This window comes from Aspergillus sydowii (assembly GCF_001890705.1).
Source record: "Aspergillus sydowii CBS 593.65 unplaced genomic scaffold ASPSYscaffold_1, whole genome shotgun sequence".
Lineage (NCBI taxonomy): Eukaryota > Fungi > Ascomycota > Eurotiomycetes > Eurotiales > Aspergillaceae > Aspergillus > Aspergillus sydowii.
In genome coordinates, this window is record NW_024467859.1 from 1272199 (window position 1) to 1294290 (window position 22092).

Sequence of the window (22092 nt, forward strand, 5' to 3'; positions counted from 1 at the left end):
ATTTATCCACAAAATATGAAAAAGCACTGCTTATCTATACCTTCTTCCTTTCCATGCTGGCGACTCTCTGTAAAACACGTGATACGCTTGGCGGCCGTTATCGATAGCATCAACGCGTCTCGGTGGGAAACGCCTTGTTCAACATAGCATTGCAGCCATTATGGGGCCATGGAATCCTCGCGGTCCATCGCCGAATTGAAGTCGTCGTTCATTAGGACGCAGGTCCGCATCCTTTCGGAAAGCTTCGAAGCCCCAGAGGGTTGGAGAAGCTATGCCGCGGAGCCCGCAGAGGAGGACCTGAGTGATAAGGTAGTTGGTGAGGTGCTTCTGAAATGTAAGTGCAATGTACTCCGCCGTGCTGCCCGCAAGCTTTATGCCATGGATTACACTGAGTGTCTCTGTTGGGCTTCTTGACTTGCATTCTCCTCACATGGTCTTACTAAATACTAACCTGCCTCTCCATTAGTTAACGCGGCCCTGAAACAGCACAATCGCGTTGTTTACTCCTCTCAGGCGATCCAACATGTATCACAACAAGTCGCAAGTCTATACTGGTCATCAGTCAACCAGGCTACTCGTGAGGTGACTTCGTTGGAAAGAGGCGTCGACAGAACTGTCGATTTATCTAGTCATCCGTGAGTTTTCGCGCACGTCATTAATCTTACGAATCTGTTGCCTGATACAAGTTTTGCAAGAAATATTATCCAGCTCCCAGAAGAGCTCTACGACAGATCAGCAAGCGAAGATGAACAGCTTAGGTTTGAACCCCTGCACGGTAAATTTCACTCTTACCCGACTCATCGTTGTACAGGTACAAGCGCCTACGAGAACGTCTTGCGAACCTCGATGGTCTGCGACAACAGCGACAACGGCGCCTGGACCAGTTGCGACAGCTCCATCATCTCCTGGAACCATTTGACGAACCGCAGAATAATATTCAACCCAATCTCGTCACAAGAGATGGTGAATTGGCTCGAGAACTAGAGAAGATGCGGATGCTGGTCGCAAGGGTCAGTGGTCGGATAACGCAGAGTCAGACGGGTAATGATGGTAGAGGTGATGCTTCATACGTGCTGGGATCGGAGCAGAAACTCGCGGCGCTTCTAGACATGGATTGACAAGTATAGAGCCCGAGGTATATGAAAATTTCATGGCCAGAGCTTACTTCACATATATTATCGTAGCCTGTATCCAGTTGCTTTTCAGTTTCTGCCTAGGCCAGTGACACAAAAACGCTGAAAGAGCCGACAGAGCAAAGAGCTACCTAAGTATTTTCCCCGGATATCCCACCGGCTGGTAAAAAAAACTGGGATTATTGCTTAGTTTCTCGAAATAGGTTGCAAGGGGCAAACTATACTTGGACCTGACTGCAGCTGCACAGTTGCAGCAGGCGCGAGTGACAGAAGCGTGATGAAAATAGAAAAATAAACACAATATAATAATTCTTCCTGCCGCACAATTCTTACTTCTCACATTTAACACAACTGCCATTATCCCCACAACAGCATAACCTTTTTATCCTGCACGGCTGTTGGCTCTTGCAATGGAGGATCCCCCCCAGGACACCGCCTCATCCTGTGGCTCCTGTGAGGCTGGTGATCGGAGTTTACCATCCGAAACTCCGGAGCTTGACTGTTTTGGTAAGGCCGACCTCTCCCTCCTCTCCCAACAACTCCAAACCAACTAGCTTCAGAACACAACGCGACCGCGACGCCGGAGACGACCTCCTTTAGGGCTTCTCTGCCAAGATCGAGGTCTCTGCCTCAACTACCGACCGTCCCTACTAGCGAGAATTCCGTTCCACCCGACACAATCGCTGAGTCTACTCCTCCCTGTGCTCCCAAGGCACCATTTGTGCGTGGGCATCGTCGTCGCTCCACCCACGTAGATCGTCGAGACCTTGAGAAATTCAGAAAGGAGGTCCTGGGTGTCGAGACCACTGGATTTGAATACGACGACGAAGGCGCGCTCACTGCGAATCCCAAGGAATTCCAGTCCCAATTGGGGGAATTGAATCGTGCTTTCGACGCCGCGACCATGTCTTTGAACAGCAGCGGTAGCAACGGCTCCGGTTCGGGCATGTTTTCGAATTATACCGATAATTCTGCTGCCGGACCTTCCAGCCTACCTAGTGTTCCTCGTCAGCCGATTCCCTCGCCGATGGCCACTCCGCCTCCCCAAGTTAACGGCGGCGGAATGCCAGGAATGAATGCTGGGGTGCCGATGAGTGCGGGACATCAAATGGATTTGCGTCATCTCTTTGACATGGTGCTGGAGCTGAGCGATGTATTGAAGAATAACCGAGACATGACCAAAAGCATAGTTTCGAGCGCGGAGGAGATCATGGTTTGTTTTCCCGCCCTTTTGCTTTGGATTACACTGACGATAGCAGAAACGTTCTTCATCCGAAGGAACTAGCCCGAGCATTCAGCAGGTGAATGGGGAAATATCCAGTAAGCCGGCCTGATTCCTTTATTTTACCTTTGATGATACTAATCGAATTAGGTGCCCGAATTGCTGAACTTGAACATGCCCTCGCCAAGGAGAAGCGCCTGGTAGAAGTTTTGAAAGTCGAACAGGTCGAGAATACCAAATTGATCGGTGAATACGAGGCGGCCGTCGGCACAATGGTGGAACAGATTCGCAATTACTGCCACAACAATAATCTGCACTACCTGTATCAGAAGCGCCACTACAACAATCTTCTCCAGGCGGAGCGTGACGCTCACTTAGAAAGTCGCCTGGATCGTGACCACTGGCATTCTCAGACATTGAAATGCGCGGAGATGATTCGTACTGCTTATCGTCTTCGCTGCGAGGAGGAAGAGCTTCCTATTCGCATCGTTGCCGGCTTGCAGAACGAAGTTCGCGCCTACCGCAATGCCTTAGGCATGGAACCCGAGAAGTTTGAGGAAGAATATGGCTACGAGATTCTAAAGGACGTGCCGGGGGGTGCCGAATGAGGTGGCACGGCTTTTTGTTGATGTTGTATGAGTTATGATGATTTTCGACACAGATTTCTTCTTTGACCTGGGATGGCGTTTTGGGTACGTTTTTGCTCGGTTTAGCAACTCGCAGCTCGGATTTTCGCCCGCGAAGGATACCCATCTTTGCATGACTTGCATGTACTTTTCTGGTCTTGACATTGCTGGCTGAAGAGTTTTGAACTTCGACATGATTGCTGGGACTTTTGGATGCACCGGTCATTTTACTTAAGACCTGGAAAATTGCGAGAAAGAGCAACTTGTCGGCTAGGTTAGCCAGATACCTGTAACTAGAGTTTGACCATCTGACTGCCATTAGCGGCCGGCTCTGTTGGAATGTTCACATTGAGGAATGACAACTCTACTTTGTACATGTTATTGCTTTTGAAGCCATCCACTCAATCCGTATAAAACACCTCATCCAAAACCTTCCACCACCCAGGCCCCTCAGCACTGCTCACAGCCCCGGGGATAGGACTCTCCTATAGAGGCGCATTCCATTAGCATAACTGTCCTGCAGGAAATCTGACCCCTTTTAGCTTCTTAAAGAGAGCAATAAATACCTGCATCCCATCCGTCATAGCCCACCACTCCCTCACCTTCGGGTTCGCCTTCATCTTCCCCATATCCCCGTCAAAGTCATCCCCGACGTACTTGAACGTCGCGAATAGTGTGCGGTCGTTGTCGAAGAATATCGAGTCTATAACGACAGCCGCATTAGCACCGGGTTCCTCAAAAGAAGGAGAGACATACAATCACGGATATTACACTCCTTGATCTGCTGCAGGACCTCTGGCCAGACGTTTGCGTGGCATTCCTTGTAGGCGGCGACGGCGGAGGGGTTGAGGTGGACGATCTGGGCGATGCGACGGGTAGGCATTTTCGTCTGTTTCTGTTTCCGTTTCTGTTTGAATTGAATTGAATTGAATTAAATTGAATGAGATACTAGTATTGAAGGGTTGGAATCTAGGGAAAGCAAAAAAGGTCGGTAAATTGTGAAGAGAGGAAACTGAAAGTATACCTAGCTGGATGCCGTGCCCCTCAGTTCGGGGGGCATTAACCCGAGTAATGGAGAATCAGCCCGATCCTGACGGGTGGGGTATAGATTTATTAAATCTGATATATAGATAGTTCCATAAATGGTAAAGCCTGGCATTATTGTATGCATCTTCAAACGACCTTGCGAGGCTTTGATGTTTAAGTTGACATGTCACATCATAAACTAACTATACATTAACCCTCGGTCTATCCATGGTATATTGCCGCCAAACAAAACAGAACGCCAACAAAATCCCAACGAAGAAGTGTAAATTAGGAGATTACTCTCGCATCTGACTCTTGGGCACAGGCCTTATCCAGGCAACTGCGATATTCGCTGCCATGGAAATTACCCCCAGGATCCAGATTCCGCGAGCATAGTCATGGTGGCTGTATCGGAAGATAATGGCGAAGATAATGCCACCTAGATTCCCAAAGCCCCCTACTATACCAGACACAATACCTGACAAAAAATTAGGAGCTGGTCTAGTTATGAAAAAAAGAAAGACGAAGCGAGGACATACCATTAGCGAATGGATGGACATGGGGTACAAGGGCGAAGATAGCACCGTTGCAGGCCTCGAGGAAAAATGCAAGGCCGGCAGTAAGGCCAAACATGGTCGCCTCGGACGTCGGGTCTGAAAGACCCATTGCAAGCATGAAAGCACCCATCACGACACCAAGGAAGGAGAGGAGGAGTTTCTTCGACCACAGCGTCTCACTGTAGTTGTAAAGAATATCGGCGAGAAACCCACCGGCTGGACGGCAGACAATGTTGAGAAAACCGAACATAGCGGCCCATTTCCCTGTTTGGGTCTGGCCCATGTATGGAAAGTTCTTGTCGTAGTAATCGCCGAGGATAGAGTTGATGGCAAGCTCTGAACCAAAGGAACAGGCGTAGGGAATGGCGACTGCTAGACTCGCGAGACTAAGAACGACACTCATGGCTTCTTTGCGGGAGGGAGCAATGACAGCATCTGTCCGGAGGGCATCGAGCTGGCCCATTACTTGGGTGGTGCCGTCTGATTCTATGGGGGACTGGACGCCTTTCTTTTCCACATCTACAGCGACGTGGGTGATAATCGAGGGTGATCCAGAAGGCTGTGTAGACTGGTTGCCGGAGTTGAGATCGACTATGTTGCCTTGAGACCGTGTTTCTTCCTTTGTCCAGATGTGACGTTCTGACCACGGCCCTGTTGGCGTGTCGTCGCACGTAAACAGCATACCCAAAGCGGCAGCAACGATAAGAATAAAAGGGACGATGTAGGCAACGCGCCATGCCTTGTGCGCGGGGAGACCTTGGTTATGGACGAGCGAGTCAAATATAGCCGGCATAACGAAGCTGGTTGTGGAATGTAAGTACTCTTATGCGTGCCTGTCCCTCAAGACGCAAGAGTGTACTCACTATGTGATACCACCGCCAGCATTACCCAGACCTGCAGCCAAGGAGTTGGCCGTTCCCACAACCTTCTTGTCAAAAAACCCAGTGCACCAGACCTGGCATGGAACAAATGTGCCACCAAGGATACCGATAAAGAATCGTAAGGCTATGAGTCCTTGGGGGGTTGTAACTAGACCGGCCATTGCGGTGGGAATGGAGCCCACCAGCAATAGTCCGATGAAGACTAAACGAGGACCAAAACGATCGCATAGGGGCCCGCAGACAAATCTAACTAGTAACCTGGTAAAATTAGGGCTGAATTGAAATTAATGTTTGTAGGGTACTCACGTAGCTAATAGGGCAATGATATTTGAGTTTGCAATTTGCGTCTGCGACATTTCTAGATCATCACGGATGGTGACGGTCAACTTTACTTAATGTTAGAATATCCTCGAACAGTACTGCTGATGAGGAGAACTTACCAGAGGTGGAAATGCATACCATGAAAGAAATGCAAGCATGAAACCGAACCATGAGAAGAAGAAAACACGCCCATATGTGTCAAGAGGATTCAGTATCGGGATGGAGAGTGCCTTGCGGTTGTTAGGGTTGACCTCAGGAGAGGCCACCATTGACTTGAAAAAGCCCATATCTTAGAATATTGCTGATTTTAGGATTTGGATTGGTGGGTAACAGGGTGTATGGCAGACAGGAAACCAGGCTCAACCTGCGAGCAGATATTGCCGTACAGTATTATGCCTCGGGGATATATGTGGAGGAAGCCAAAGCAAAGAACTGAGATTTATAAGGGAGATACACAGTAGAATAGACAAATTCTTGACTATTAACTTGGATTATGGGCCAAATGGACGAGTGACCGGCCGGTATATATAAAGAATGGTTATAATCTGAACCTCAGACGAGCCACTTCTGACGGAACGAGAAGTGTCATGTATCTCACAGGGTATCAGAGGAACGTCAGCAATAGGATGCGTTCGGGACAAGAAAACCAGTCTATCACGGGCCCGACTGATGATTAGAAACGTCAGTTAGACCGATGTTTCGTCGATATTCGTAACGAGAAACCCGCGATATAGAGATTACTGCAACAGGGAGACCCTCATCCAACCAAAAAACGGGGTTGTCGATCCGCCTCCACCCGTCAAGTTTAGGCAACGGCTTCGTCTGGACCATCACAGCTATTCCCCATATTGAAAGACACCAGTCGGGCAGGCAGCGGAGGAGGCCAGTCCGTGATGTGGCCATGATGGAGCGGCATCCGAGCTGGAGATAAGAAAAGCGCACGACCCACTGGCCAGTTATGCATATCGAGACTGGAGAACAGAGTTTGGGCGTCTGATAAGGCCTGTTCTTGAGCCACAGACTCCGCGGACCTCAATTGGAATCCAACGAGGCAGGTCTCGACCCCGTCTGCAGGAAGCCCTAAGAACAACGAACAAAGCAATTTTGCAGCGGATGAATTGTATCAGTGAATTCCCAGGTGTCAGTGTAGGGAGTATGCCTCGCGCTTTCCACAAGCTCCCCAGGGGACCCCTCCGAATGCTCACCTACCGTATGCTTGTTCACTTCACACAGCAAGCCCTGATCCTGACCCTGTCCCTGTTTCTAGACGCCACGATAATGACGAAAGCATCTCGAAGCATATCAAGGATCCACACTCGAGTTCGACTCCGCGGAGATCTGGAGAGCCAGATGGAGCCATTGGTAAGGGTGTTATCGGGGGAGATGGACGATGAGGAAGAAAGACTGGGTCTGGCTGGGGCAAAGATAACAATATCATCAGCCAATCATGTTTAGGGTAACGTGAGCATCAACAACCTTAGCATACAAGCATTAACCAAGTGCCGACATTGAATTATGACATACTATTGAGCAACATGTCTGGAATTGCATAGAATTTAGTGGGGTACGGTTCTGTATAGTTGTCAATAGTATATTCCCGGATGTTCGAGTACAATATCGTCAGAAATAAACCCTCAAGTAAATGTATTTAGCTCCTAGGTATAATGCTACAGAAATATCTCCTCAAAACACCGTGAAACAACCCTATTCCCATTGCCCGTCGTAATATCACATTATAAAATAATACGTTGGCACTAAGAACCTTTTACCAGTCGATGGTATTTGTGGAACGGACTGGCCTACTGCCCTCGATCCCCTTCCCCGTAACTCTCTTGCCTTTTATCCCCTTGTACTTCTTGTCATATGCCTCAAACGGGTCCGCAGCCTCGCCCTTCTTAATCTTCCACTTCTCTGTGCCGAGAATGGAATCGAGCTCCTCGACAGGAGGGAGCTTCATATAAATCCAGCCATCCTCGCGTTGCTCGACTGGGAAAGTGGCAATATTCATCTCCTCGTCGTTTGAGCAACGGCCTGCCTGCTCGCCGTTGAGTTCAAAGTTCCGCTTGTGGAATGGACACGATACCCAGTATTTTCCGGCATCGTCGTCGCCAATCAAACCATCAGATAGAACGAACGCTCGTTTGTGAGGACACATTTGTTGCGTAGCGTAGTACTTGCCCTTGACTTTGAAAATGGCCAACTGGGTGTCTCCGCGCTTGATGTTGGCGGAAGAAATTGCAGGGGGGCCGTCTGAGAAGTAATCGGCTTCGATGACGGGCTGCCATGAGAGACTAGACCATTGATGACCCTTGAAGTCCTCACTTGCTCCGTCCTTGGGCCAATATGTCGGCCGCACTTGTTCGCGCTCCTTGACGATCTCCACGGTCTCAATTGTCTTGTCAGTGTTGGCGAATTGTTGGAAGTACTTGCGCCTCTTAGGGTTTCTGACGGTCTCGGTCCATTCACAAAAGTAGCTGTCGACCAGCGCTTGCATCTGCTTTTCCATTTCTGCTGCTATCCCAAGTTTGTCGTTGAGAACGACGTCTTTGAGATATTCGATTCCACCTGGGAGATTCTCGAGCCACCGAGCTGTTCGCTGCAGCTTGTCCGCTGTTCTAATATAGAAAATGACATAGCGATCTAGGATAGGGATAACCTCTTCCGGCGGTACGTCTTTAGCGAGTAACTCTGAATGTCGGGGTTTAGCACCTCCGTTTCCACCGACGAAGATGTTGAACCCTTTCTCAGTAGCAATAAGACCGAAGCTATGCTGCATTAGTGGCATTCAATACAGAGATAGAACGGGGATCCTACTCTTTGTTTTGCGCTTCGGCACACTCTCGGACGCAACCAGAAACGGCACCCTTGAATTTGTGAGGAGCCCGGATACTCTTGTATCGTTGCTCTAGTCGAATGGCCATACCAACACTGTCTCCTACGCCAAACCGGCACCACGTGGTTCCAACACAGCTCTGAGCGTTTAGTTAGTATATTTCGCGTAGGGTTGGAAATAGCTCCTACCTTGATGGTTCGAAGCGACTTGGCATAAGCATGACCACTTTCCATCCCAGCATCAACGAGAGCAGTCCAGATGTCGAGTAGATCTTGCTTTTTGGCACCAAACATATCGATACGCTGGCCACCCGTGATCTTGCAGTATAGACCATACTTCTTCGCCACTTGCCCAATGGCTATCAATTTGTCGGCAGTAATCTCTCCTCCAGGAACACGGGGGACAACAGAAAATGTACCGTTCCTTTGGATATTGGCAAGGAACCTGTCGTTGGTGTCTTGCAACTCATGGTACTCCTTGTCCATGATGTGTGGGTTGAAAAGACTAGCGAGTATTGAACCAATAGCTGGTTTGCAGATTTCGCACCCGAGAGAGTCAGCACATTTTCCTACGGTCTTCATCACGTCGTCAAAGGTTCTCAGCTGTCGAATCGCAATGACATTGTAGAGATCGGCTCTCGAGTAAGGAATATGGATGCACACTGTATTCCGTTAGTAAGAATAATTAGATTGTAGGAGTGGTGTGCGTACAGTGGTTAGAGACTTCTTGACCCATATCTAACATCGTCTTGTTGAAGATTGATTGCACAAGGGGCATGCAGCCGCCACAGCCGGTACCAGCCTTGGTGCATGACTTGACCTCTGCTAATGTTTTGCAAGTGCCGCTTTTGACGTTCTCGACCACATCGCCCTTTGTTACATTGTGACATGAGCAGATCTGAGTGTTGTCGTCACTGTTTGACAGCGTAAGTTAGTATTCAAGCGGTTAGGGTACTGGGAAAAGCTTACAGGTCGTCCGCGTCCTCCTCCCCGCCATTCTGAGCGCCTAGGATAAACTCGCTGGGCGGTACGTCCAAGGGCTTCTGTGTCTTGACCATCTGGTTGAGCTTGACGTAGTCTTTCGTGTCACCAATCATCATACCTCCTAACAGGTATTTGCCATCCATGGTGAACAAGTACTTTTTGTAGACTCCGCCAAAAGGATCTCTGTACGTGAGGGCCTTGACTTGAGGTTCTTTTTCGCCTGCGTAGTCTGCACCTTCCAAATGTTCTGCAGAAGGCCGCTGGCATGGGAGGAATTTAGGCCCGTCTCTATCGGCAAAAAAGTCCCCGAAGCTGGCAACGTCGACGCCCAGCAGTTTGAGCTTTGTACTCAGGTCGGGCCTATTGAATTTCTTAGGTTCCTTTTCCGGGTTCGTCAAGTTGAATGAGAGCACATCAGCCATCTCAATTCCCGGAGCAATGATGCCGAACGTTTGGTTTTCCCAGCTGGCACATTCGCCAATGGCATAAATATCGTCGATAGATGTTCGTAAGCTGTAGAAATGCGTTAGTTTAAGGAGATCGGTACTAGGGGTGGGATAAATACCTCTCATCAATAACAAAGCCACCCCGTTTAGCGCACTGGATTCCGGCACTGGCTCCCAACTCATCTCGTGGTCGAATTCCAATCTGAGTATGAAATTAGCATTACATACATGAGGACATGAGAGCTCAGAAACATACCGCAAAGCATATACAGCAGCAATCGATCTCCTGGCCATCCTCAAAAAGCACACCTGTCACATTATTATCATCATCGGTATGGATTTTTGCCACGCGCTTTTCGTGAAGCACCTCCAAGCCAAGGTCTCTGATCTTCTTCGTCACGAGGGAACCTGCATCACCGTCGAGTTGTCTAGCCAATACCCACTTGTTGCGGTCTATTAACTTGACACTGCCGAAATCTTCAAGATCCGTCATGGCTTTGGCGGCCTCCAGACCAAGTAGCCCTCCCCCGACTGTGACGCCAGTCTGGCCCTTGTGGGTGGAAGCGAATTCCATGAGACGCTCAAGATCGGAGATGGTACGGTAAACGAATATGCCCTTGGCATCATGGCCAGGTGTGCTAGTAGGAAGAACGGCGTCTGACCCAGTGGCAAGAACGAGGGTATCGTAAGTAATAATGTCACCGGTTGAGGTCTTGACGGTTTTATATTGAGGAAGGACGTCGGTTACCCGAGTGTTAAGATAATAATCGAAAGATCGGTCTTTGAATGAGCCATACTATTGCCACAGAATTTGTTACTATCAGCTCTAGAGCCAGCTCTCAATCTCAGAATACTCACCCATTCTTTCGGATTGAGGTATAGATCCTCGATTTTGCGGTGCTCAAAGTAGGACGACAAACCCACACGGTTGTAGGCAATGTGTGGTTCTTCTCCAATAACGACAATATCGTACTTGTGTCTTTCTGAGTCTAGTTTAATGAGCTTCTCTCTACGAAGTAGCAGCGTTAGTTTCACATGGTCATTGGAAGCTCGTGATCTCGACGTACATAAACGCAACGGCAACCATCCCCAACCCCACTACTACGATCTTTTGGCGCCTATTAGAATCTTGAATAAAACTTTCTCGCTCTGCAGTGGGGTCAATTCCATCGATGACGGAGATGCCATGGTGGACGCTGGTATTGATAGTCTCAACGCCTCGGGGGCCGTCCAGCAAGGGCATTGTGTTGGGTGTGGACGGAAAATTGGAGAGTCAAAAGAAGAGAGACTCCTAAAAGAGCGGTAGCCGGCGATTTTCTCAGCTCCATATATATCAGGGTCATTTTGTAGTACGGTGAGTAACCACCTCTTGGTCCCTCTCACTGATTATCTCCGTGGGCTTGGGATCATGAGATAATCGAATGGGCCAATTGCTGTCTGGCCCCACGCAGATCAGCGATCGCGCAATGGCAACAGTCATAATCAACAGTCGCCATACGCAATAGGAGATTAGAGTGTGGCTAGGTGTATCCACGATAATGGTCGGGTCACGGCGTGGTGTTGTTGACTGCAGTGTGAGATGGTTGAATCTCCGCGGAAGTCCTGGCCAGGCCCGGGGTTCTGATTGGACGAGAGGGGCCACGATCTCCCGTTTATCTCCACCCAAGATAAGAGATTCCGAGGCTCTGATTGGTCTACTTATCAACAATATAAAGCCCTATCTCCATATCTCGATCAATGAGACACAGAACAAAGTAATCGGAATCAGGTAATAAACAGTTGACCGGACGTGAGATCATGCTAGCATCAAATCTTGTCTCGAATAATGGGAATTAATCATAGAGTGGGCTCATTCCAATACCTAGACCGGAGGGCCCTCCACTGGGTGCCAGCAGTTAGCACATTCCTATTTCCACCGTCCAGGTTGATTAGCTAGGATTGGCCTTGTTTAACATATAATCGCCACTGGATTGCCCCCCATTGCACGATAGATGATTAGCAGATCCCGCCAGTCGGATCCATTGGCCTGTCGGACATTCCTGTGCGCGACGTCGAGGTTCTGGAGCCTGCTGCGGCCCGCGGAGATGGAAGTGGACCGTCGAATTCCAACTTTGCTTGCTTGTCTTTGAAATCAGAGCATTAGTGTATTTCTCCGAGGCTCTCCATGTAGCACAATGCAAGGAGCAGCGTTTCTTTCTAAAATCCCGCATCCTGCAACGATGGAATAATCCCGCATGTTCGCCAACCACTTGCGGCCTTGCTAAGACATTCGAGGTTTACTGCTATTCAAAGGAAACTCCCATGCTTTTGCATCACCCACGGCAACCTTGATACTATTTTACTTTGTGTATAAAGTCCATATGGTCTGAGCATCTGAGTTTACGATTTCGAACTCTATCCGAGCCCCTCCGCAATCTATATTCTATACTTTATTCTCTACAGTACCATCTTATTTCTTTCTTATCCTCCCAATATGTCTACTACTGTGACCCAAGTTCGAACGACCAAGGGGCCACCAAGACAAAATACTCTCAAACCCGTCCAGATCAAAGTCGAAGAGCGAGAAGTCCCACCGCTCGACGCTCCGGTTATTCCAGATATCCCATTACCACCTCCTTCAAGGAATCTCTCAGAGGTTCTGAGTATAGACAAAGCGACACCTGATGGTCATGTCGCACGAGACCCTCGATTGATCAGATTAACTGGTGTTCATCCGTTCAATGTCGAAGCGCCATTGACACCGCTGTTCCAAGAAGGTAGACTGCACCCAACTTCCGAAGCAACAGTTGCCTCTGCACACCTGCATCCAGCTCACACCAGATAGGCTTCCTAACATCCCCTGAACTATTTTACGTACGGAACCACGGACCAGTACCTCATGTTCGAGACGAAGACATCCCCACATGGGAAATCAGCATCGAAGGGTGCGGCTGCCCCCCATCATATCTTCGAGAATTGTAGGATGCCTCTCTAACAACTGCTTCAGGCTGGTCGAGAACCCAATCAACCTAACTTTCAAGCAAGTCCTACAAAACTACGACCAGATCACTGCACCCATAACCCTAGTATGCGCTGGAAACAGACGAAAAGAACAGAATACCGTCCGAAAATCGAAAGGTTTCTCTTGGGGCCCGGCTGGCTTGTCAACTGCACTCTTCACCGGGCCCATGATGGCAGATATAATCAAGAGTGCTAAGCCGCTGCGGAAGGCGAAGTATGTCTGTATGGAGGGTGCTGATAAACTAGTATGCTTTACCGAATCAATCTGACCCTGAAAAGCGGTCACTCACTAACAAACCATATATAGCCAAACGGTCACTACGGAACATCCGTCAAACTAAACTGGGTTATGGACCGCAATAGGGGAATTATGCTCGCGCACAAAATGAACGGTGAAGATTTGAGACCAGATCACGGCCGTCCCTTGAGAGCTGTCGTGCCCGGTCAGATTGGAGGACGCAGTGTCAAGTGGTTGAAGAAGCTCATTATTACTGATGCCCCTAGCGATAACTGGTACCATATCTACGACAACCGGGTTCTACCGTGAGCTCCACGCCACATGGACTGCTACCCTATCTTTCGCTGATATCTTGATAGGACCATGGTCACACCCGATATGTCGTCCCAAGACCCTTCATGGTGGCGCGATGACCGGTACGCCATCTATGATCTGAATGTCAACTCTGCTGCCGCATTCCCTCAACACAAGGAAGTTCTGGACCTGGCCACTGCAAAGTCCATCTATACGGCAAAAGGTTACGCCTATGCTGGTGGCGGTCGGAGAATTACCCGTGTCGAGATATCTCTGGATAAGGGAAAATGTACGCTCCCTTATATCTATCAATACAGCTGATTCTAATGTCATCCCAGCATGGCGCCTAGCAAATATCGAGTACGCAGAAGACAAATACCGTGACTTCGAGGGCACACTCTACGGCGGCCGAGTCGACATGTCCTGGAGAGAAACCTGCTTCTGCTGGTCCTTCTGGTCCCTTGACATCCCCGTCCCCGATCTTGAAAACAGTGATGCTCTCCTCGTTCGTGCGATGGACGAAGCACTTAGTCTCCAGCCAAAGGACATGTATTGGTCTGTCCTGGGTATGATGAACAACCCTTGGTTCCGAGTCTCAATCACAAAAGAGAACGGTAAATTGCTTTTTGAACATCCGACTGACCCTACCGGTCCGGGAGGGTGGATGGAGCGGATAAAGAAAGCTGGTGGTGACCTGCTAAACGGGAACTGGGGCGAGAGACAAGAAGGCGAGGAGCCTGTTCAGCCCGAGCCCGTGGTGGAGGTCAACATGAAGAAGGAGGGTGTGAATAGGACGATAAATCTCGAGGAGTTCAAGAGTAACTCAACAGATGAATGTCCCTGGTTTGTCATTAGCGGCGAGGTATATGACGGCACGGCCTTCCTTGAGGGGCATCCCGGCGGAGCCCAAAGTATCATATCAGCAGCAGGAACAGATGTTTCCGAGGAATTCGTGGAAATCCGTAAGTTACCAATGTCCTCCCATAAAAAAAGGACCAGTCACTAAACCCCGCACCAGACAGCGAAACTGCCAAAAAGATGATGCCGGACTACCATATCGGCACCCTCGACAAGACCTCTCTCGAAGCCCTCCAAAAGGGTGGCACCGACAACAACACCAACACCACACCGCGCGATACTTTCCTAACCCCCAAATCCTGGACAAAGGCCACTCTGACCAAGAAGACAGCCGTGTCCTGGGACACCCGCATCTTCACTCTCTCCCTCGAACACGAATCCCAGGCCCTCGGCCTCCCAACGGGTCAACACATGATGCTCAAAACCCCTGATCCTAAGACCCCATCAAGCAGCATAATCCGCTCATACACACCCATTTCAGAAACACACCAGCTCGGCACCGTCGATATCCTAATAAAAATCTACTTTGACAGCTCAACCGTCCCAGGCGGGAAAATGACAACCGCACTGGAACAACTATCGCTCGGCTCCGTGATTGAGTGTAAAGGACCAACAGGACGATTCGAGTACCTGGGTGCCGGAAAGGTCCTTGTCAGCGGTAAAGAGCGGGCTGTGCGTGAGTTTGTAATGATCTGTGGTGGAACGGGTGTTACGCCTGTTTTCCAGGTTCTTAGGGCTGTCATGCAGGATGAGCAGGATGACACGCGGTGCGTTTTGCTTGATGGCAATCGGTTGGAAGAGGATATTCTTCTTCGTGAGGAGCTGGACGGGTATGAGGCTCAGTGTGGGGAGAAGTGTAAGATTGTGCATACCCTGACTAAGGGTTCTGGCGACTGGAGGGGGAGGAGGGGGCGTATAGACGAGAAGTTGATTAAGGAGTACGCCGGAGCCCCGGATGAGCAGACGATGGTTTTGGTTTGTGGGCCTGGTCCGATGGAAAAGGCTTCTAAGGAAACCCTCTTATCGTTGGGGTGGAAGGAGTCGAACCTCCATTACTTTTAGACGTGGTTACTCTGTCTTGTTTTTGGGCGTAGAAACAGGCTTTGGTTTTTTTTTTGTCTTTTTTTTTTGGAATTGGGTATTGGTAAGATATGTACACGACTATGAATTATATTAATAGAAAGCAGTCAGTGATCGGTTCAGGCTTCTCGTAGCACCGATGACCCTAATCCGCCTCAAAGCCTTTGTAGATTTTTAATCAGTAGTACCTCTTCATGTCTAACCGCACCAGAAGATGGTCAAACACATTCGTAGGACCTTCCCTCGACGCAAACGCCATTCCAGATCTGCTTCTGCCCAGTGACTTAGATGGCGCAGCCGCCCTTGCACCGTCAAGTCCGCGAAGATACCCGACAAACGCGGAAGTTTGTTTTCTAAACACGGCGTATAAGCGTGTAATGGCGGCCTCGCTTTCATGCCGCACGCCATGCATTCCATCCATTCGCGAAAGCGGAGCAAATTTGAGGATTGTGTCAAATATGCCATCTAGCAGCTTGGCAACCTCGGTGTGTCGTTTGCTCAGGAAAAGCGCGAATATCATCTGATCTAAGGTGTCTTCGTGATACGCCCTAAGTCTGGGGATGGAATGGGCAGCTTCGATAGTACCATCGATATCGCCCCGATCTAGACAGGATTCGATTTTAGATAATGTCTCCTGGAATCGCCGCCATGTGGATCCAATGCCAAGTTGGAAGCAATAATCGCTGAGGCCGAGTACGAAATGTTGGCTGTCTATCCGGAACCTTTGTATTATGTTTCGAGTATCTCCTGAGAGAGAATCCCTCGCTGTTGAATCCCGAATGATTCCTTTTACAACTGAGACCATCCGAAGGAGTCGCAGTAGTTGTTTGAAGAGACAATCGTACTTTCTGAGAGAGCGTGGAGTAATGATGGCGTCTAAAACGTTCGACGGTTTGTACTGTAGACGAAGAAAGTCCAACGCTTCAATGGCGTTAGGGTTCTTGCACTTGGCAATTTCTGCTTCTGTCAACTCGCGGATAGAGAAACTCAGCCCACCAGGGAGTTCCATCTCTTTCTCAAATTCTGGGTTCCCAGAACCATCTGCATACTCGCCATAATAACATTCATTGAGAACGCCCATCAGCACCAGGCGCAGCTCTGAGCTTGCTGGAGGCCAGGTATCTCGACTCCCTAGGCGTAAACCTGTGTGAACACCACTCCGTACAACTCCCGTTTTTCGTTCGCCACTTTCCATTTCAGGATCAAAGAGGGAATGGGAAAGACGAGATGTAAAATAACCGTCGCCCAGAAGTTGGAAACGCCATTGCAAACTCAAATGGTCTCTCAACTTGTGTTCCTTGAAAAGCAGGTGTAGGCAAGAAAAATCTATTAGTAGCGCCTGCGAGGAGAGCAACGGCGCAAGAGAAAGATAGAGTGAGGACGTTAATTCAGGCGCGAAGTTTGTCTCGAGACCAGAATGTTGCTCCTCACCAAGACGTTCGCTTTCGGCTAGCAAGTGGCCAAGTTTCTCCTTTCTCATGGTTCCATCGTCTGCAAGTAAACCAGTCACATTTCGAGCGTTATCAATGTCAAAGAGGTCAAAGGCATCTGGCAGCATTGATGACTCGGCATTATCAGGGGCCCTGATAGTGGTTTTGTGTTGAGATGGCCCCTCTCGGTTATACTTGAGGACTTCCGCTCGTAGTCTAGATTCGTAGTCACGAGCCTTGGTTTGTATTCTTTCTAGCTCAGCCCAAGTGCCAGCACAACCAAGATTCGGGGTATCAACAACGCATGTTCCATCATTCACGAGAGGATGGTCGGGGTGGGACCGTTTAAGCAGGCGAAGACTGCATCCGCTCTCATAGATTAAGCGCGCTTGATCAGGGGGGACGAACGAAGGCATCTGATCTGGAAGATACATATAGTCGAATCTTTCCTGTAATTGAATTTTTCCCTTATCATCATGCTTCTCGAGAAAAATGAAGCTTCTACCACTGGTCAAAAGCTCCATTGATGAGGATGTTTCTGGACGAAATCCGATCCATGATTCGACGTAGTTCAACCACGGCCCTACAACTTTGAAGACAATCTCTCGGAAAAGCCCCTCGTTCTGGCCATATATGTGCGAATAATGGGCTGCCAGTTTGAATACAGAGGAAATGATTCGAGCCTCCGACCCGGCTTTTTCCACGGCATCCATCATGTTTGCCAGAACCCCTACCAGCTCACCACATCTTTGAAATAGGGCTCTGATCTGCAGGACTGAACTAATGTGCTTGAAAAAACCGAGTAATTGCTTTTCCAGCGTGTAAACTACCACGGACGCAGCAGTAGAGAATGCTGACATCGCAGATGGCTCCGCCGCCTCATTCGGGACCCTCTTGATGAAAGCCCGCACTCGTTGCATGTTATTTCCACATTGTATAATCTCGTCTGTTATGCCACCGAGGGCGAGAGGGCTAACTCCGGAAACTCGAAGATTCTTAACAGTTCTCTCGAACTTCTTTTGCCTTTCGTTGTACCGGAAGAGCATGGAGCTCCATCCTAAACCAAGCCGAAACAGGGATTGGAAGAAGACATCATTATGGGCAATACGCCTCGCTTTACCGAGATCTTCGTGTTTACTTTGTTGCTCAATTGCAGCGTCGAACCCCTTTGCTCCTGACTCACTGAAGTATGCTGAACGAGGTTCGATAAAATGGCGGTCATGGTATTTCTCCCATGATCTTGGAACGTTGCTGGTATTTGTTGCTAGGTCGACGTTCTCAAGTCTCCAAAAGTCCTCAAGCCCGTCGTCAACATCCTGTTCGCTGATGCTAGCGTCATGTTGACCGTCACTCGATATATCCGTTATCGACTCCGCAAACACACTCGGCTCAAAAAGGTCGGCTCCGAATATGTCTAATTCGTGCAATTTCGACCCATCCTTGTCGAACAAATCCAACGGGCTCTTGAAAATGCCTCCTGAAAGGTCTGCTCGAAAGTAAGAGTTAAGACCCAAAAAAAACCCGAGAGCTACCACATACCGGGGAGATTATCGTTCCAAGGTAGAGGCTCTAGCGGCTGGAGAGACTCCAAAGTGAACTTCGAAAGCCGCCAGAGCCCATCACTGGAGAATGGGTTCGAGACGTAATCTTCATGGTCCATTGTCACCGACTCATATCGAGTCACGGCAGGATAATTCGATACAATCGCTGTTCCTTATCAATATTCACGACGCGTGGGGATCGCGCGCCGCGAAGGTCGAACTTAAACCTCACCGCCTTCGCTCGGGAGCCCGAACATCTCGCTCGGTCAGATCAATTATCGGATCAATTACGTCGTTTACGGGTTGGGATTTGTTTGTTATCATTCCCAATGCCTCCAAGAAAGAAACCTAAGCTCAACACTCAGGCGGAGAATCCTCAGTCTCCCGCCAACACACCAGCTGAAAGCGCCGCTCAGCGTACCCCAAGCTATGACTTGGTTGCGGATCCTTGGACTGATGAGCAGGAGACGGCGTTGCTCAAGGGAATCATCAAATGGAAACCTGTTGGTTCGTCTCGCCCCTCCTGTTATTAACAGTCTGGTGTGATATAAATAATCGCCCGCTAACGGGACAATTAATCAGGCATGCATAAACATTTCCGAATGGTCGCAATATCAGAGTTTATGAAGAGTCAAGGTTATGCGCCTTCACATGCCGAGCACACACGGATACCGGGGATCTGGCAGAAACTAGGGACGTTGTATAATTTATCAGCGCTTGATGAAAGGGTATGTGAATATACTAAAGCCATATAATGACGACCCCAACCGCGCTCACACTCGGTTGAACAACAGGAAGACTCGCTTGTAACGGAGGTTTCGGATGACGCCGAAGGAAAGGAAGTGTATTGTCCATTCGAACTTCCCGAGGACGAATATGGCGATATGATGTTCGAGCGAAGATTAGCAATGGAAGGCTCGCAATCCCCCGCGCCTAGTGGCCAGGCTGAATCGCGGAGAGGGAGCACCGTAGCTGACACAGATGGTTCGTCCTTATATTTGATCTAATACTTTCTCCGTCGTCAATAAATTTGAAGCTAACTGTCCGTTGGGTTAGAACCACGCTCATCGCCGGCCCCTCCACGAGGCCGAAAACCGGGCCGTGGGCGTCCCCCTGGACGGGGAAAACGATCTTCGCGCCTCCATGTTGCAGTCGAGACCCGCCAGCAAAGCTCTGAAGAGGAAGAGGAAGAAGCAGAATCCGAGGAGGAACACGAAGAGAGCGAAGAAGAGGAGAGTGATGGCGCAAAGGAAGAAAGCGAGGACGACGGAGATGGGGAGACGGGCAGCTCACCAACGGGTCGGAGCACGCGAGCCCGGACGACCCAATCCAAACGGGGGAGAAGGGGAGGCGGCGTTGCAAGAAGAGGTCGTCGGCGGGGAAACTGATTTATTTTTGTGGTTGGTGTCTTTTCGATTGAGATGCACATATTGATACCTCGGAAATCAGGGTACGGGCGTTAGTACGGGTTTACCATGTTACATTATCCAGCGATGTATGACTACCGAATGAATTGTCTCCAAGAATAGTACAAAAATGTAATATGTGCTACGGAAATTAGGAGCTGTTGAACAGTCATTGGAAATCTAGATACATTTCAATACGTATAGTAGATCACTATATTTAGTCTAATTCATTCATGGGGCTAAAAGAAAACAAGGGGAGGGATATAGTACAGGGAATGGACTGAATCCCTTACAGGCGCTTGATGATGGCATCAGCATACTCGTGGGTCTTAGCCTTACCACCCAAGTCACCAGTGAGGGCCTATTGGTAAGACGTATTAGCATTTGACGAGATGGACAATGTTAGAAAGTCTTACCTTGCCCTCGGCGAGTGTGTCGAAGATCGCCTTCTCGATGCGAACAGCGTGCTCAGTGAGACCCATGTGCCGCAACATCATGATAGAGCTGAGAAGCAGAGCAGTGGGGTTGGCAAGGCCCTTGCCAGCAATGTCGGGGGCGGAACCGTGGACAGCCTCGAAGATCGAGCACTCGTCACCAATGTTACCGGAGGGGGTCAGACCGAGACCACCGATCAGACCGGCGCACAAGTCGGAAAGAATGTCACCGTACAGGTTGGGCATGACGAGGACCTTGTCGTTGTAAGGAGTAGGGTCGGTCGTGATCCTCAAGCAAGAGTTGTCCAGCAGCTCAGCATCGAATTCGACGTCGGGGAAGTCCTTGGCGACTTCACGGGCAGTGTTCAAGAAAAGACCGTCGGACATCTTCATAATGGTAGCCTTGTGCACGACACGGACCTTCTTCTTGTTGATAGAACGAGCGTACTGGAAGGCGAAGCGCAGGACGCGCTCAGAAGCCTCCCGGGTGATGAGCTTGATGCTCTGCACGACACCATCGACAACAACGTGCTCAATACCAGAGTATTCACCCTCGGTGTTCTCACGGATCAGCACGGTATCGACGTTGTCGTAGGGGGTCTTGTAGCCAGCGACCGAACGGCAGGGACGCAGGTTGGCGAAAAGGTTGAAGGTGCGGCGAAGGGTAAGGTTCAGGGAGACGTGGCCCTTTCCAACGGGGGTCTGGTATTGTTTTAGCAATGCGCGATTCGACAAACGTGGATATCACATACGGCAAGGGGCCCCTTGAGCGCAACGTAGTTCCTGCGGACACTCTCAATGGCAGCATCGGGAATGGCGGTCTTGCCATCCTTCAAGATGGGAGTGACATCGACGGACTCCCAACTGACCGGGGCCTGCGAACGACTTAGTATAAGAATTCCGCAACTAATATACCGGTGGCAGGGGACGCGTTACATTTGCGGCGGAGAAGATATCCTTGACGGACTGCGAGATCTCGGGACCGATACCATCACCCTCGATCAAGGTGACCATGTATTTTCCCTAAAATCGCGATCAATCATGTTAGAAGCGAACCAAACAAAAAAAAAAGTCCTCAATCCAGAAACATTTCTCAAAATAACGTCAATTTGAGAAACTGCCGATATTCGGACCAAAGGAGTGGACAGCAAAAAAAAGAAAAGAGCTTCGAAATAGCGAACATACATCAGGACCCTTCTGTCCCTTGAACTTAGCAACACGGTCGTCGGCAGCAGCGGAATAGCAGCGGAGCTAAACAACAGTCAGTGGGCTATAAATATTTGACCTCATTGCGAGGGCAGGGCGCTGCATTACCTGCAGACGAGGAGCTGCGAGGCTCGGAGCCACACGTGTTGTTCGCAGGCATTGGCGGGCGGGGGTGACGAGGTTCCTTGTAGCAAACATTGTGACGATACCCCAGAATCAGCGACAAGCTAGAGAACTGGCAAAAGGAGGGATTGGATGGGAGAGAAGAGCGAAAGGGAGAGAAGAGGAAGGCGGCGGATGAACCGTGTGCGGGAAGAGAGACTGATTGAAGTTTCGATCGGGACCGCCGCAGCCGATCCGACCGGGATGGGACTGCCTGGGAGGCCGTGTCTGGTCCACTTGGAGTCTTGGGTCTCATCAGATAAGTCGCCCCGAGCGAAACGCGCCAGCTCGCTCTTACGCCCTCTTATTCCGCTTCTTGACTAGATCCAGGTCAATCCTGTTGTCGACCTGCTTCTCCACACTCCCGTCGCCAGTCGTCACTTTCCGCTCCCTCGTGCTTTATCTGCATGCGCCT

At 49.6% G+C, this 22092-nt stretch overlaps 9 protein-coding genes across 9 annotated transcripts; 4 read left to right on the forward strand and 5 right to left on the reverse strand.

Annotated features, from left to right (window-relative positions):
* Positions 1–143: 143 nt before the first annotated feature.
* ASPSYDRAFT_38345 (kinetochore subunit FTA4 family protein) lies at positions 144–1484 on the forward strand. The gene is made up of 4 exons (XM_040845706.1): positions 144–334; positions 467–635; positions 696–758; positions 812–1484. The coding sequence occupies exons 1-4, from the start codon at positions 169–171 to the stop codon at positions 1116–1118; spliced, it is 705 nt and encodes a 234-aa protein (XP_040707521.1). The 5' UTR covers positions 144–168; the 3' UTR covers positions 1119–1484.
* A 59-nt stretch (positions 1485–1543) lies between these two features.
* On the forward strand, positions 1544–2963 carry ASPSYDRAFT_53360 (uncharacterized protein; the record flags this gene model as incomplete). Its single annotated transcript, XM_040848673.1, has 4 exons — positions 1544–1640; positions 1688–2346; positions 2393–2453; positions 2506–2963. 4 exons carry the CDS (start codon positions 1544–1546, stop codon positions 2961–2963), a joined length of 1275 nt encoding a protein of 424 aa, XP_040707522.1.
* A 419-nt stretch (positions 2964–3382) lies between these two features.
* On the reverse strand, positions 3383–3864 carry ASPSYDRAFT_53361 (L-rhamnose mutarotase; the record flags this gene model as incomplete). Its single annotated transcript, XM_040848674.1, has 3 exons — positions 3383–3466; positions 3548–3684; positions 3738–3864. 3 exons carry the CDS (start codon positions 3862–3864, stop codon positions 3383–3385), a joined length of 348 nt encoding a protein of 115 aa, XP_040707523.1.
* Positions 3865–4303: 439 nt separating this feature from the next.
* ASPSYDRAFT_53362 (MFS transporter) lies at positions 4304–6053 on the reverse strand (the record flags this gene model as incomplete). The annotated part of the gene is made up of 5 exons (XM_040848675.1): positions 4304–4485; positions 4547–5364; positions 5428–5703; positions 5752–5831; positions 5886–6053. 5 exons carry the CDS (start codon positions 6051–6053, stop codon positions 4304–4306), a joined length of 1524 nt encoding a protein of 507 aa, XP_040707524.1.
* A 1262-nt stretch (positions 6054–7315) lies between these two features.
* Positions 7316–11580, reverse strand: niiA (nitrite reductase niiA). Its single transcript, XM_040845707.1, has 9 exons — positions 11096–11580; positions 10887–11037; positions 10285–10824; positions 10148–10230; positions 9568–10095; positions 9310–9512; positions 8788–9260; positions 8581–8738; positions 7316–8531 (listed from the first exon to the last, which is right to left on the reverse strand). Exons 1-9 carry the CDS (start codon positions 11269–11271, stop codon positions 7532–7534), a joined length of 3312 nt encoding a protein of 1103 aa, XP_040707525.1. The 5' UTR covers positions 11272–11580; the 3' UTR covers positions 7316–7531.
* A 921-nt stretch (positions 11581–12501) lies between these two features.
* niaD (nitrate reductase NiaD) lies at positions 12502–15480 on the forward strand (the record flags this gene model as incomplete). The annotated part of the gene is made up of 7 exons (XM_040841086.1): positions 12502–12784; positions 12853–12952; positions 13015–13273; positions 13336–13571; positions 13626–13849; positions 13899–14522; positions 14579–15480. The coding sequence occupies 7 exons, from the start codon at positions 12502–12504 to the stop codon at positions 15478–15480; spliced, it is 2628 nt and encodes an 875-aa protein (XP_040707526.1).
* A 196-nt stretch (positions 15481–15676) lies between these two features.
* ASPSYDRAFT_127161 (tubulin gamma complex associated family protein) lies at positions 15677–18588 on the reverse strand (the record flags this gene model as incomplete). The annotated part of the gene is made up of 2 exons (XM_040840470.1): positions 15677–18414; positions 18468–18588. 2 exons carry the CDS (start codon positions 18586–18588, stop codon positions 15677–15679), a joined length of 2859 nt encoding a protein of 952 aa, XP_040707527.1.
* Positions 18589–18798: 210 nt separating this feature from the next.
* ASPSYDRAFT_25771 (uncharacterized protein) lies at positions 18799–19857 on the forward strand (the record flags this gene model as incomplete). Its single annotated transcript, XM_040844202.1, has 4 exons — positions 18799–18976; positions 19052–19197; positions 19264–19453; positions 19526–19857. 4 exons carry the CDS (start codon positions 18799–18801, stop codon positions 19855–19857), a joined length of 846 nt encoding a protein of 281 aa, XP_040707528.1.
* A 307-nt stretch (positions 19858–20164) lies between these two features.
* On the reverse strand, positions 20165–21713 carry ASPSYDRAFT_53367 (isocitrate dehydrogenase (NAD(+)) IDH2; the record flags this gene model as incomplete). Its single annotated transcript, XM_040848676.1, has 6 exons — positions 20165–20236; positions 20292–21011; positions 21062–21184; positions 21246–21332; positions 21495–21560; positions 21624–21713. The coding sequence occupies 6 exons, from the start codon at positions 21711–21713 to the stop codon at positions 20165–20167; spliced, it is 1158 nt and encodes a 385-aa protein (XP_040707529.1).
* Positions 21714–22092: the final 379 nt, after the last annotated feature.